Raw genomic sequence first — 14,863 nt, 5'->3', positions numbered from 1 at the left:
GCTCTGGCCTTGTGCCAGCGCTGCAGCTGGAGGAGGAATCGTAGAGGAGAGCTCAGGTGCTCCCAGACATCCCCTCCTCCTCTGGGGACCTCGGGGTGCTGATACCCAGAAGGTAATGTTGGCCTTTGGCTGCGGATCCCCGCCTCCCCCTCCATGTGTTATTTCCCTGCTGTGTCCTGCCCCAGCTCGGTTCCCTTTTTGAAAGTTTGGCTTCTCCTCTTAGGGTTTGCCAGCAGGTTTTGTCTCATTACGGTGTCCACAATCCAGTTCTGCTGGTGCCGGCTGAAAGCAAAGGCTTGGGGAAGTCCAGGATGGGATGGCAGTGAGAAGCAAGCACAGCACCAGGTCCCACGCAAAGCATTGCAGGGCCAGCATGAGGCCCGTGTTATAAACTACGGGAATAAAGCCATAAAACCTGGCCAGCAGGAAGCACCCAATCTTCCCTCCTGGGAGGGCATTTTCCTTGTGCTGTTCCAGAGCTCCCCATGCTTGCAGCACTTCACAGCTTGCAACTACTCACCTGGCAAGAATCGTGGTAAATCCAAATTTGCCTATAGCGTTGTGTTGTCATAGCCTTGAAACCAGACCCAAATGGCTAAACCTGCCTGAAACCTGTTGTGATTACTCATGCCTTGTGCTATGCTCACCCGGTAGAGTTTCTGCTGTGGTAATTCCACTCATTGAGCAATGAGACAAAATAGCTTCATTAAGCTTGGAACCAAGCTCTTGAGAACCAGAACTCCCAGGTTTTGGGCTGCTGGAAGGTTTTCTTCTCTCCTCCTCTGCATAGGTGTTGAACTGAATGAAAGGAAGGGAGGATACCATGGCAGGGCAGTTGGAACTACTGGGTGATCTTTAAGGTCTCCTCCACTTTAAGCCAGTCTATGGTTCTATGATACTTTGCTGTTTTGCTGTGATGAGTAGAACTTTGCATTTGTTTACTGAGAGTTGCAGGGGGGGGGAAAAAAGCAAATTATATGGTAAATGAGTGCTGTGCTGTTGTGGCTTTGCCTGATCTCTGAGCTGAAAATGCAATGAAATGAGAGGGATGGGGGGTGTGTGGGGGTGTGTGGGGGTCTTCCCTCAGGCTCGGCAAAGCACCTCTTCATTAACACATTCAGTGAGTGTTTATTAACAGTAGGGATAAAAGGAGCCTTTGTTAGAGGATCTGTCCCTTTGCTGCTCCAGCAGAGGAGCTGAAGCTTGAAAGGAGCTGCCCTGGCCACCTGCTGGAGATGCTGATGGAAGTTTGCATTCCAGATTTTCTCCACAGGCTTAAACACAGAATAGCCCGCAGCCCTCCAAAGCCAGTCTGTGCATTTTCATATTGAATTCTGTATTGATTGCACGTCCGCGCTGTTGCTTCTGGCGTCTCCGGGCTGTTGCTCTGTATTTTCTCCCAGTGTAAGAGTGGCTGCTTGAAAGGAGAGGGGAGTGCTGATGGTGCTCAAGGAGATGTGTTACAGCTGTAGAGGTGATTTCTGTGCTGAGCAAGGTGCTGTCTTACAGCAGGCTGGGCCTGGTCCGTCCCTTCCCATCTAGAAGGCCCTGTGAGGGGCCGGGGCGGCCCTTGGGTGCCATGGAGCTCCTGGGCCCCAATGCTGGGCCTGCTGTGGGGGTGAGGAGGCTGTGCAGGCCCTGCCCAGGCCGGGTCAGTGCTTGTGACTGGGAAGAGGGGAAGCTGCTGCATGTGCTGTCAGCAGCCCTGGAGGGTAAAGGGCTCTGAAGTGCTGCATGCCTTGCAGCAGTGTGGTTTGGTGTTAATCACGTCGAGGGAAATGTGCTGGCAGCGAGCAGCTCCTGTAGGTGAGCAGGGGAGTCCCTCACAAGCCGGGCAAAGTGCCTATGGGCGTTTGGAGGCCTTCTTTGACATCGTGTGTGTTTAACCTGTTGGGGCTTTTATGCCCTTGGTTGGATGGTGGGAGCTTTCCTGCACTGGGGCCCCAGCAGCATGCAGCGGGGAACTGCAGCGGTGCTGCATGAGGAGTGCAGAAAGGCTTCTCAAGAGAGAGGGGAGGCAAGGCCTGCCTCATTAGCACCTCGTTAGTGAGGAGCCCTTGGCAGACAGAACTTCCCCAGGGACTGGAGTCTTAGACTGAATAGAAGGAAAAAGTTCTCTGTGATAAAGGCAGTGAGGCAGCAGCACAGGTTGCCCAGAGAGGCGGTGGTGCCCATCCCTGCAGGTGCCCAATGTCAGGGATGGGGCTCTGAGCACTGATGGGGCTGTGGGTGTCTCTGTGCGTTACAGGGAGTTGTACTGGATGGCCTTTAAGGGCCCCTTCAGACTCAAATGATTCTATGATTCTAAGAACAGCAATGCCACCTTCCTTTCCCGCTGTCCCAGCGAGGGAGACATGGAGAGTGCAGGTCTCTGGTGATGCCATCCTTAGTTACTGTGGATTTAAGGTATGTTGTGGCTGTGATTAGCTTCTTGCAATCCATTACAAGGAAGGTCTTGTTTGTTAATTCAAGCCAGGATAAATACTTTGTATTGCCTTATTTCTTGGCACAGTGGCACACAACTCTCCTGCCATGGGGTGCTGCCATAGCACCCTTCAAGCCGTGCACTGGGCTGTGCTTTGCAAGGGCAGTGAGTGGCAGATCGGCCATGGTGGTCAAGGATGTCACCGCTGCCCTTTGCTGGAGATCTGGGCTGCTTAGGAGACCTGAGTGCTTTACGTGGGGCTGGTGGCTGCATCTGCCTTCCCCTGGGGGCAGCTGATAGATGGGAGCTTGATGAGATGCTTTTAATTAGGGAGAGCCCTTGGGAGCCTCAGCTGAGAACATGAGTGCTTTGCACCGTGCATCGACAGCGTCCAAATCACTGACAACAAATTAACTCCAGGAGAAAGCTCGAGGGCGAAGCTCTGAGATAACAAAGCTTCGGCGGGGCTTTGGGCAGCGACAGGCATTTCATGCTGTGTCAGCAGTCAGCGAATTTGGGCGCGATGTTGGGGCAGCATGCCAAGTGCTGGGCTGAACGCTCCTATCCGTGTGCCTGGGAGCTGGGCTCTGCGTCCTCGCTGACACTTCTGCCCCAGTCCTCAGCATTTGCATTCATCAGTTGGCTTTGCTCCTTCACCCAGTGGCACTGGTTGCTGACCGGCTGTCCCGGCATGGCAGCTTGTTGTTGTTTCCTTTGGCAGTGGGATGGACTTGCAGTGCTGGAGCATCCCCCAGAAGATGCCCAGCAGCAGGATGCAGGGCTGGGAACCTGGGAAGGTTAGCATGCTTGCTGTAGAATAACATCTGACTTTGAAAACCAGGGAAGGAACTGAGCCCTGGCCCTCAAAGACTGGGAAAGGAGGCAGCAGTCTCCTACCTGCTCCTAACCCGTGGTTCCTGCTGCTGGTGCATGCAGCAGAGCTCATACCCTGTGCGGGTGCAGGGAGGGATGGCTCCTGCCCAAGGATAGCGCCGTTAAAGCTCCGGTATGAATTAATGCGCCCGTTCATCAGCTTCAATTCCCCACAGCGCTGTGCAAAGTTTGTGAATTTAATTACTTTTTGCAGGGATCTGAGCACACAGAGGCTTTAGCAGCTGATTATAGTTTGTGTTATTCATGCAGCTTTTTTTTTTTAATCCCTCTCTCCGCGAGGACGTGGCGGATAGATACCAAAATTGAAGCGTGCTCATAAATCCCCAGCCTGTGCGAGGTACCTTCATCCTCCATCTGAAGGGGTTTGCTGACAAAGTGACCGTGGTTCCTGCGCTCCAAAGGGAGCCTGCCTGGCAGGATTGGGCTTCCCAGGCTGTTTTGGCAGGTGTGTGCCAAAGTGACGTCTCGTCTTGTTTGCCTCCAACCTCCCAGTTCGGCCGCGTCGCTCTCTGGGTGGTAAAAAAACACTGGAGTTTTTTAAACAGCAAGGCAGAGTATTTACATGGTTGCAGGCGTTTGTGAAAATATTAGTGTGAAAATATAACCAAGTAAAGGAAAACGCCAGCGAAACTATTTCTGATTTGATTAAAAGGATCAAGTCTGGTTTTTATTAACGGCGGGGATTGCAATCGCTCAACGTCCATTTGGGCTGTTTGATGTTACTGCAGCTTCTTGTATCATAAACAATTTAGGGCCACATTCTTCATATGAAAACCACTTCCAAACACTGTGCAAGAGACCCAGAGGATTTCTCGATGTGCAGAAACTCAGCGTTGGGTGCAAATTGCTCCCCACGGTGGTGGGGTCCCAACTGCCCAGGGCTGTGCGTCCCAGCGGGGCTGATGGGTTGTGCAAGCTGTCTGTGAGTTGATCTCGTGCCCGTCTGCAGGGTTTGATGCTTCAGTGGCACACCTGTGTGTCTGGCTGCTTTGACACGCATTGCTCGGGAAGGAGCTGGTTCAAAGCTTGCTGTGCGGGTTGCTGGCTTGTTCAGCATCAAAAAGGACAGGAGAACAACAAATTGCTTCGTGACTGCGCTGCACGGAGGAGCTCTCACCAACTGCCAGGAAACCAAATGCCTGGCTGTTTGACTGCAGGTGCAGCAAAGGAATAAAGGTAACTCATCCTCTGCGAGTTTGTTTAAGGCCTGCTGCTTGTTGTTGTGCTCAGACAGGGGACGGGGATGACCCGGAGCCATACGCAGCCCTTGGAAGCCCAGGAGCAGCCGAGCAGTGACTGTCTTGGCTGCACCCCAGCCGTCTGCCTCACGCTGATGGAAGTGCTGTTGGCGACCCGGAGCTGGCACCTCGACGTCGTGTTTCTTTCCAAGTGATAAGAGATGGATTTAATCTGATTTAATTTTCCTCAACAAACACGTTTAATCTTTTAACGATATTACGAGCGGTGTATAAGCATTGAGAAATCCTTGTCTTTTCTCCCCTATTGACCCACGCAATCCTTTTATGGAACAACACAAGTGATTCCTGTAAAGCTCTTAACAGCATTAACGTGAGCAGTGCTGCTCTGTGTGCTGGCAGCATGCAAGAATTCATGGCGAGGAGCTGCAGCAGGGGATTGCCAGGCTGGGGCTGGGAAAGGCTGTGCCTCAGAGGGCGGTGGGCACAGCCCTGATGCTGGAGCTCACGTTGTGTAGGGACACAAGGCCGTAGGGTTTGGGTGGTGTTGTGTGGAGCTGTGGTTGGACTCCATGAGAGAGGTAAATAAGGGAGAAGGGGAGGGCAGGCAGGGCTTGCACTTGGGGATGAAACGCAGGGGGAAGCCTGTGCTGAATGAACAGCATCACTGAGCCTTCCCAGGGCGGGCTGTTGTTGTGTGCTGTGAGCACAGAGGTGCAGTCAGTGCTGCTGTAACATCTGGGAGGTCAAAGCAGTCCTGGGGACAGATAATGGCCATCTCCATGGAGGAGTTCTTGGGGCTGGGCAATGGGCAGGGTCCATGGGGCTTTGGGGCTTGTGGAGTTATGAAGGAATTCTGTGTGTTGGTTCCCAGTGAGGACTTTGTTCAGGATTTAAGGTGTTTAAGGATGTCCCCAGCAAATATAGGTTTTATATCTCGATGCCTCTCACAGCGATTTCTTCTTTTGCTGTTCTGTGACTATTTCAGCGGCTTTTAAATGATTTACTCACGAAGTGCCTTAGTTGGAAGAGGGAGCCGTGCTTAAAGCACGTGCAAGGGCCAAAAACACGGCCTGTCCAATGGGATGCAAAAGAAATACACGATTCAGACAACATTTTTTTGCACCGCACTGAGCCCTTCAGGACAGCCAGCTGGGGGCTGCGCTGTGCACGCATTAGAAATGCTCACTAACAGCAGCCCTGGGGCTCTGCGCTGGGCTCAGCGCTGCGTTCTGTGCCTCGGGGCACGGCTGGGGATGTGTTTTGTCCCTCAGTGCGTGCTCGGATCCCAGCAGGTTCCCCATTGTATTGGTGCAGCTGAGCAGAACTGTCAGTAATCCTACAGCGACGGTGTGCATCCAGTAGGGTGAAAATCCGGGAGTGATTCTTCTCTGCTTTATTGGCAACCTATGACTTTTGCATAATAATTATGCAATTCAGGCTTGCTGCTGGCGGTAATTGCACTTTAAATCTGGGTCTTCTGCACCGCGAGCAGTGTGCCTGTTGCTGCAGAGTGTTGGGAACCCGCTCTGTTCCTCCAGCTGCCCCCATGGGTCTGGCAGTGAATGGTGAAGGTTGAAACGCAGCTCACGGAGGGAGCGATGTTTCCTTTCTGTGGCTGGAGGAGTAGCAGCACGTGGGAAGGGCGCACGCTTTTATAGTGCCTCTATTGAGGGATCTCGCAGTGTCACTGGGCTGCTCGTTAATTAGAGCCTGCCAACACCTTCGTGAGGGAAGGTGGTTGTTCTTATCATTGAGAGCTGAGCGCTTTGAGAAGGAAGGAAGGAAGGAAGGGAAGGAAGCCACGATGCTTTAGAATGGGAAATGGAGCTGTGGGTGGGGAAACTGAGGCAGCGAGGGGAGAGAGCGTGGTGAGGAGCTCGGAGCAGAGCTGTGGCCCCGGGGGCTTTGCTGTGCCTGCTGCTGAAGGCAATGTGCAGTCAAACCCCGTACCTCCAGCCCGGCTTCCTCTGACTCTTCTCACTGGGCAAAAGCTCTTGGTAAGCTGTTTGTGAAGGTTACCTTCAAAAGCAAAATGTTTGCTTGACAGAACTGAATAAAGGCTCTGAGTACCGGGTCCGGCCAGCAGCCAGGGCAGCGCTCCCTGGTCTTTTTCATCCACCCCCACTTTCCGTGCTGTATTCCCACACCTCAAAGGCAGAGGCTTTGTTATATACCACGTTCCCTTTCTGCCTGCAGATCGCATTTGTTTTCTCCAACCCGGCAGCCGTCAGGACACCAAAGTGTCGTCTGAATTAAGCCTGGGGTTTTCATAGTCTGGTACATCATCATGTCAAACCCTGACGCTGTGCTCGCCGCCGGGTTTTGACGCTGCTGTCTGCTGCTCCTCTGCTCCCCACCAAAGGGCATTGAGGGCACGGTTGGAATCTGTCAGCCGAGAGCAGCAGAGTGGACTTTTGTCCTTGGGGTACAATGCGTGATGCTTCTCCGTTCCCAAAAGTCCTCCTGGGTGCTCGATAGAGGAAGGCCGTGTGGGGCAGCTGCCCCTGGGGAGATGTGTGCTGGCTCTGTGGTGCTGTGCCTCGCACCCGGGGGCAATTATTTCCCAGGTTCAACAGTCCCTCCAGCCTGCCAACGCAAAGCTCCTTTTGCCTGTGTTGGTTTGGATTCTTGCAGCATTACTTGCTCTATGGGGAACATGGAGCCGGTGCTGCCTGTGTTGCTGTTGAGCTCGGCTGCTGGAGCTGAGCTGCTCCTGGGTTTGGACCTGACTTTGTGCAGTTTTGATGGGCAAAGACGTGCAAAAACAAAGGGGAAGAAGAAAAAGGCACTGGGATGATAGTGCGTGTTGGAAGGTGTACAGCTCCCAGAGCCCGAGGGAGCCTCAGCCCTGCCCATGGAAGGAAAATGGCACGATCTACATGATCTGTAGCTGATACCGTTGCTGAGCTCAGCCTGCAGCCAGCTGTGGTGCAGCCAGGCTGTTTGGGATGGCAGTGCCTGGGGGTGGCCCAGCCCCAGCTCTTACCTCCCATTTGGCTCCTGTCCTGTCGTACATCATGGCCACAAAGCCAGGCTCATCCCCTCCTTCAGCACAGCCCTGTCAGCTACAGCGCGGATTGAGCTTTGGGAGGTATGTTGATGTGTTTTTGACAGACTCCAGTGCAGGTGCCACATTGGCTCAATGCATGTTTTCATGCCTCGCTCTGGCAAAAGCCCAATACCCACATGGATGAGGTTCCGCTGGCTTAACTGAGCTGAGAGTTGGGCTCTTGTGTGAAGTCACTCCTGGAGGGGTGGTTGTGGGTCTCGGGGTGTTTGTCCTACTTGCTGGCACCATCTTCACGGGTGCATAGACACCAAGTGACTTCCATGGGGATGACCGACCGGGTGGAGTGGCAAAGCCAAATAACTCATCTTTTTGTGATGTAGGCATGTTGAGAGAAAGCAGGCAAGCAGTCAAAGCAGGGCGAGGTATTTAAGAAGCAGCCATGGTTCATCGGGGCACAAGCATGCAGTGTAAGTGTTAAATAACCTTATGTCCTAGCACGGACATTGAGCAGCAGTGGTTGGGTCTTCACGGGGTGCTCAGAGCTTGGTTGGGGTCAGGTTTTCGTGTGCTGGGGGTCTGTCCTCTCCCCTCTGCAAAGCGCCCCAAATGTGACTTTCCTCAGGGAATAACAAACAGCAGCGCTTGCGTAAAGCCCTGGTGTGCTCGTTCTGAAAATAATCCTTGTTTATAATTCACGCTTGGCAGTAAAAGACTGTAAATTATTAAGGCACCAAATCCTTTGCAGTGAAGAAGCGGAGATAAACCTCGTGTCAGAAACAAATTGCTGGGGAGGTTGTTCTCTTTGCTGCGTTAGGTACGTGGAAATATTATGAGAAATAAAGCGTGTGGGGACTGGGAAGGCACTGCTGACTCAGGTTTGTTCCTCTCTTAAAACATCGACTGCTTGGTCTCGTAGCCTTGTGAAGGATGAGCATCCCTGGAGTGAATATGTGGGTGCCAAGAGGATGTGTGGGTCTCCAAAGCACGTGTGTGGGTCCATAAAGCTCATGGGTAGCTGGTGGTGGCCATTGTGTCGTGGGAAAGGCATGCGGGTCTCTCCTGCCCAGCTCCATCACCCCTTGGTTCAAGCTGTTTCTGTGCTCCCAGCATGGAGCACAGATTTGCAGGGAGTTTGGGCTGCTGCAGTTGGGACCTGCAATGGGAAATGCAGGGTGCTTAACCCCAAATGCAGGGAGCTCAAATCTGGTCGGCTGTTGGGGGATTTTGTATCCTCTCTCCATGAGCTGCAGTCCTACCCCTGCACCATATAGGTGTGTTGAAGATGTCTTTGTTGTAAGGACAGTCCCACTGGTAAACTAGAGATGTGGAGGATCTTGCAGTTAATGGGTTCACCACCTGCTAATGGTTTTCAGAGACTGGCTGAGGCAGGGGGGATCCCTGGAGGTGCTCTGCTTCACCTGGGCCACCCGGAGCGCCTTGCCCAGCACCACCAGCACTGTTATTTTACCCCGATATCACTTAGTGTTGCTCAGCTCCTGACCAACCACGTAACCAGACAACCACAAACACGATTATATATCTGTATGCGTATATATATGTATTTAAGCACTTAGACCCGCAGTACGGCTACGACCCAATCCCTGTGCCCTTCGCACACCCCTTTCAGCCTCTCTTTCCCTCTTGCAGGAGAGCCATGCAACTGCAGTGCTGTGGGGAGCAGTGGGTGCCACGACGCTCCGGGACACTGCACCTGTCTGCCGGGCTATGCGGGGCTGCACTGCGAGCACTGTGCCCACGGCTTCCACCCCGACCACAGCCAGCAGCGCTGCCTGCCCTGCGCCTGCAGCCCCACTGGTGCCCTCGGACCCGGCTGCGATGAGTGAGTAACCAAACGGCCCCGGGTGGGGATGCTGGGGTGGGCTAGGTTGGGTTTGAGATGCAGAGCGGGTATGAATCGTAGAGTCATGGAATGTCTTGGGGACCTCAAAGGTCATCTGGTTCCAACCCGAGGCCTGTAGATGAGTCATGTTGGCTGGTGCTAATTGGAGGTTATTGGTGGTGGCAGGGGCAGGTGTGGCACTGCGGTCTGCCCTCATCTACCCCGTGGCTCTTTCCCTGCCTGGGCTTTAACCCAGCTTCATTTAACCTGAGAGAGCTGCTGCAGGTGCTCCTGAGTTGCTGCATAACAAATACGTTCCTCTGCCGGGAGTTCTGCTGCGCTGGCATTGCTCTTGTTGTCTTTTGGGGTTTGGTCCGGGCGCCCTCTGTGCTCAACACCTGCACTCTGCTGCCAAGGCTGGTGCTGAGTCAGAACCGCAGCGTCCTGCAGGGACACGCTGTCTGTAAGAACTGTATGCCTTATTTCTTCTCCAAGCGCCCCAGCCCTGCGTTATTGACCCTTTTCTGGTGGCATATATGATAAAAAATCAAAACCTAAATGCAGTGCTGCACTTGGCTGGAGTGACCTTCTTATTGAACAGGTGGCTCTTAGGGGTGCGGAGTTTTCCACCCTCAGGACCAGGCACACCAGCAGCTGGCTCCTGCTTTGTTGCCATTAAAAATACTGCCGGCTGTTTATGACTGTTATTATTATTGCTATTATTACCATTGTAACTAATGAAAGCAGCAGCCAAGCATTAACTTGCACAGGTTAATTCCTGCACCCTGGCTTAAGAAAAAAGCACCCGCTGTTCTGAGCAGAGCAGCAGCATGGTTGTGGCCTCCAGCAGCTCCTGCAGCTGCTGATTTTCGCCAGCCTGGAGCTGGGAGCTCAGGGCAGCAGAACACATGTGATGTGTTGCTGTCGGCTTGCTCAGCCTTTTGCCAAAGTGCCTTTTAAAGCAGCGCCGTACGATCGTTATTGGTATTGTTTCCAGGCGTGCTCTATCCGTGTGCCATCATCCGGCCAGCCAAAATGCTGTTTATTAACCAGACTGCAAATAAAAATAAAAAAATAACATTGAAAAAAAATCCCTTTCCTCGGGCAAGTCATTGATCCGAGGAGTGAACATTGACCTGACGTGCTGTCGCCGTGCCTGGGCTCCGCAGCCACTAATCAAAGGTCGCTTTTAGTTTTAGTTCTCTATCTGGGAGTCCTCTCTGGAGGCCGTGAGTCAGCGGGGCCGGGTGCTGCTGTCAGCAGGGCTGTGCTGACGTCCCCCAGCACCGCTGGGTGGGCACCTGCAGTGCAAAGCTGTGCCTGCCTGCCCATCCTGTGCCCTGCTGGGCGTGATGCTCCCGCTGGGCAGCGTGCCCGAAGCGCAGGATGGGAGCGGTCGGAGCCTCCTCCTGCCGCAGAGGCTATCTCAGGGGATGGTGAAACAGCCTTCCTGTGGAAACCTGTCCTATGTCTGACTCAGTGAGTAATGCAGGAGGCAGCCCACAAAGAGGAGGTGCCGAAGGACTTTGTGTCTTTCTCTGGCCAATGCCGGGCAGCCCTGCGCGTCCCTGAGCCCCGCGGCGCGGCCGTGTCATTGCCCTTGTTTGCCTCTTGCTGGGAGTTCACAGCGTGGCACACAGCACCTGCTGGCTTTTCTTCCTGGTGGCACATAGGCAGCTGTTGTCACGCCCTGTGCGCTGGGATGTGACATGGAGTGATGCCGTGAGACAGCACTGCCCTGCGGAAGGGCTCAGGGCTCAGTTCCCCATTTCTCCTTGCTACGCAGTTGTCTCTTATCACTGTGTTCAGAGAAATTGCTGGTGGGGAGAAGCACCTGGTGGGACCTGGGGGGCAATGGTGCAGTGTGGTTGTGTGTACCAACAGAATACAGGAATGTGTTAAAGTGGGGCTTTGCAGTGCTTGCTAAGTCGCTCCCACTGCCCGTGCCTCAGTTTCCCCACAAGCAGAAGGGCAGTGGGGAGCAGGAGCTCCATGTGCTGCCTTTGCAGCTTGCTTGGTGCCCTGGGCTGCAGCCTGCATGCTGCTCTGCTCACTGCCAGCCTGGCAGCTCTGAGGTGTGGTCCTGCTGCAGCCCTGCTTTGAGCCTCAGGCTGGTGTAAGCCATGTAGCAAAGATCTGCTGTCACTTACTTCCATTCTAAGAAGAAAAGAAAAAAAAATGATAATGCATGCATATAAATGCCAAAGTGTTAATTCAGAGATGTTTTGCCCCCTCGAGGGGATCCGATGCTTTGTGTTTGCATTAAAAAGAATTAAAGCAGAGCATCCCTGAGAGCATTTGTACATGGCTGTGCCCTGGAGCAGGGATGTGGTGAGGCTGGAAGAGAAGCAGCCTCCCCTGCACGCCCTCCACGTGCTGGGCTCTGGTTGGAGGGGCTGCATGGGATCCTGACCTGGATGGGTTTGGAGGAGCACGAGAGAGTGCCCTTTGAGTGAGGGCTGGGGGTTCTGGGGGAGCTGGGCTTGCAGAGCTGTTTGGGAGGGGAAGGGGTGCAGTGAGGCCATGGGGAAATGTGAACGTGGAGCATTGGTTTTGCTGGGAGGCAGTGGGGCAGGGCAGGAGCTGGAACCAGGCTGGGCATCTTGCGGCGTGAGCCCATGTGGGGTGGAAATGTGAGGTTCATTAGAAAAGGCGGATCTGTGGAAATCCATTTGTGGAGCTTCCCCAGCCTCGTTCCCAGGGCCTCCCCCCATCCCAGCTCGGAGGGCTGTTGGGAGGAAGGTGGTGGAGTTCTCATTCTGCACGCAGAAAACGCTCGTCTTCTGTCATCAGTGTCATGGCACTTAGAAATGGCACTCGGTAGGGTGGGCTCTGTGTCGCCATCCCATTGTATCCCAGCAGCCCAATAAACCACACTGGGAGCCCAACTCCTCAACGGCTTCCAAAAAAAAAACGGCCCCCAAAAGCCATTTTCCCCTCTTTCACATCTGAAACACTGTGCTCCCTTTGTGGATCGGCCGAGCACAAGCGGTGGCTCATTATCTCCAGGCAATGCCTCGTCAGCATCCCTCTGCCAAGAAGATATTGTTTTCATAGCGGAAATGGTTACGTGTGGACGTCATCACTGCAGAAGAATACCCTGGCAGAGCAGTTTTTTTTTTTTCTCTGTGTGCTTTAATTATCCAAATATCTCTTCTATGACCGGCTCCTGTGCTTTACATCCGATTGGTTCTCCTCTGCAAGCGGGTGGATGTTGTCCCTGCGCCCATCTGTATTGGGATGCGGAAAGGAGAGGGAAAGGACTGAGTGAATGGACACAACAGTGAGCGGCAGATTGTCGTAATCTCCCTTACAATAATTTGGGCTGTGCAGAAATCTTGTTATTTGGTTGCTTTTCCAACAGGCTTTGCTGTTCCTGCGTTACAGGCTTGCTGCTCTGGTGAACACTGCCTGCCCTCACAAAGACACCAGCATGGCTTTTGGAGACCTTATGGCTGCATCGTGGTTTTGGGGAGATGCTCAGCCTGATTTCAGGCTGCCCTGCGCCTTCCTTCTCCCTGCATGGAGGGATTTGGGGCACGGAGGGGCTGCGCCGTGCAGAGCCATGGGCAGCAGCCCATTCCCTATGGCTGGATCCTGTTCTGAGTCCATCTGAATTCTGCACTCTGTAGGGCAGCATTGGTCTCTGTTGGCATTGTGCTCTCCCCATTGCCACTGAGCTCCCTCTGAGCACTGAGGCAGTGCTGGGGTGGAGATCCCCAGCTTTCCCAGGGTGGGATGCGGGGTGTCCCCGGCGGGGGGATGCGGCGGCAGGGCTGGACAAGGTGGCCCTTTAACACTCACAGAGCGGCCTTTCAGGGTCCCTCTCCGTCGAGGGCTGCCCTCTAACCAGGCGCCCTCCCCCGGCACAGAGCGAGGAATGCGGTGCACAAAGGCCCAATGTTCTGTGCCATAAAGCCCCACTTCTTCTGCCCGCCACAAAGGCAGCTCAGAGCCGGGCACTGCTTCCACGAAAGCATTTGGGCTTCCAGGAGGAGAGGGAGAGAGGAGGTGAAACCCGATGGGGCTTTTCCTGCTCCAGGTATGCATGCTCTGTGCTTCTGAATGAAGCAGGGGATGGGCGATCCACACGCTGTGCCCCGTGCTGACACCCGTGGGTGCGCCCTCCTTCTTACCCTGCTCCAGAGTCTTGCCAGCCTCATAAATTAAGAGAAAATCTTAAAATAAAAGCACAAAAGGTTGGTGCTGGGACACACTGCTTGGCCCTGGGCTCCTGATGGCAGCTGGGCATCCATGTTTTGCTGGCAGCTGGGAAAACATTCAGCATGAATTTCTCCCTTCCCTTCTCTTTGGGAAAGAAAAGAAAGAAGAAAATAAACCATTGGAGCTTGCTAAGGGTTTTCTGTTACACCATTAAACCATGCACAGCATGCCTCCAAACAGCCCTAAGGCTGTGCTGCTCATGTGCCCATCCGTCTTGTGTCCGTCTGTCCCCTCTCTTTGGGGGTCTCTGTGCAGGAGCACAGCTCCCATCACAACTGCATGCTGCGATTTCTCTCGGACCACAGATATTTTTATGCTTTCATTATTTTCCTTGCAAGGAGGCCTCAAGTTCCAGTGCTGAGCAGTGAGGGGTTTGGACACCGCTCTTTGTGTCTGTGTATCAATCCCCGGCCATCGGTCCTGGCTGGGAGTTACCTGTGATGCTCTGCAGCTTCAGGCCCAGCACAAGGCAGGATGCTACAGAGGTGGGACCCCTTTGTGCCGTGCTCCCAGGGCACTCCCAGGCAGGGTTAAAGCTGACAGATGTTGGCGTTCGGGGCCTGGTTCTGTCCCATCCCATCGCCGCATCACTTCTTTGTCGACAGCTACAAGCTGGCTGGCTTCGGTGGAGTTAATCTCTGAAATGGAGTTGAGCGATTGATGTCGCTGCATCAAAATGTTTCCTCCTCCCTTCCCCCTCCTCCCCCCCCCCTCCATCTCCCCCCAAAATGAAATTCCTGGCGTTGGCTCAAAATGCAGCTCCGTTCTCACTGTGCGAGTATTGAACTGTGGCTCCTTTCTTTCAACTTTCTGGATTTTTATGGGCACGCTCGGTCTGTTAACAGGACTTTTTTTGTGGTTTCGACGCATTTATATCATTGACCTTTGCTTTAAAAAGTGTCTGACGGCCCTTACTGGGCTGGGGCTATGAAAAGGAGTGTTGTAAGGGGGCTTTATTCTATGGGAGCAGTGACCACAGGGAAAGCTTTATATTTGCTGAGTGATTTAATTCTTGCACATGCAGAACCTGGCTCTGTGCCACATGTAACATGTTGAGAAAAGGTCTGCTTGAGAGCCGTTAAAATTAAACTTTCCAAAACCCCTTTTTCTTTTTTTTTTTTTTTTTATTTTTGGTAAAAAAAAAAATAGCTTTCTTTCCTGTTATATTTAAGCTCACGAGTCAAACCAAGGGACGCTGCCCCAAAATGCTCCACTGAGTGGAGTCGGCGGGGTAATAAACCTTTAAAAGATGACGTAGGAGTCTGAGGAGA

At 53.4% G+C, this 14,863-nt stretch overlaps 1 protein-coding gene across 1 annotated transcript in view; it reads left to right on the top strand.

Annotated features, from left to right (window-relative positions):
* MEGF9 (multiple EGF-like-domains 9) overlaps positions 1–14,863 on the top strand; it is a 36,998-nt gene that overhangs the window by 7,967 nt on the left and 14,168 nt on the right. The window contains exon 3 of the mRNA XM_015279589.3: positions 9,176–9,368. Within this exon, the coding sequence (XP_015135075.2) occupies positions 9,176–9,368 (193 nt within the window). The remainder of the gene's footprint in view (positions 1–9,175; positions 9,369–14,863) is intronic.

Source organism: Gallus gallus, chromosome 17, assembly GCF_016699485.2.
Source record: "Gallus gallus isolate bGalGal1 chromosome 17, bGalGal1.mat.broiler.GRCg7b, whole genome shotgun sequence".
Classification (NCBI taxonomy): Eukaryota; Metazoa; Chordata; class Aves; order Galliformes; family Phasianidae; genus Gallus; species Gallus gallus.
The sequence above is the reverse complement of the archived record's forward strand: the minus strand, read 5'-3'. Positions and strand labels throughout refer to the sequence as shown.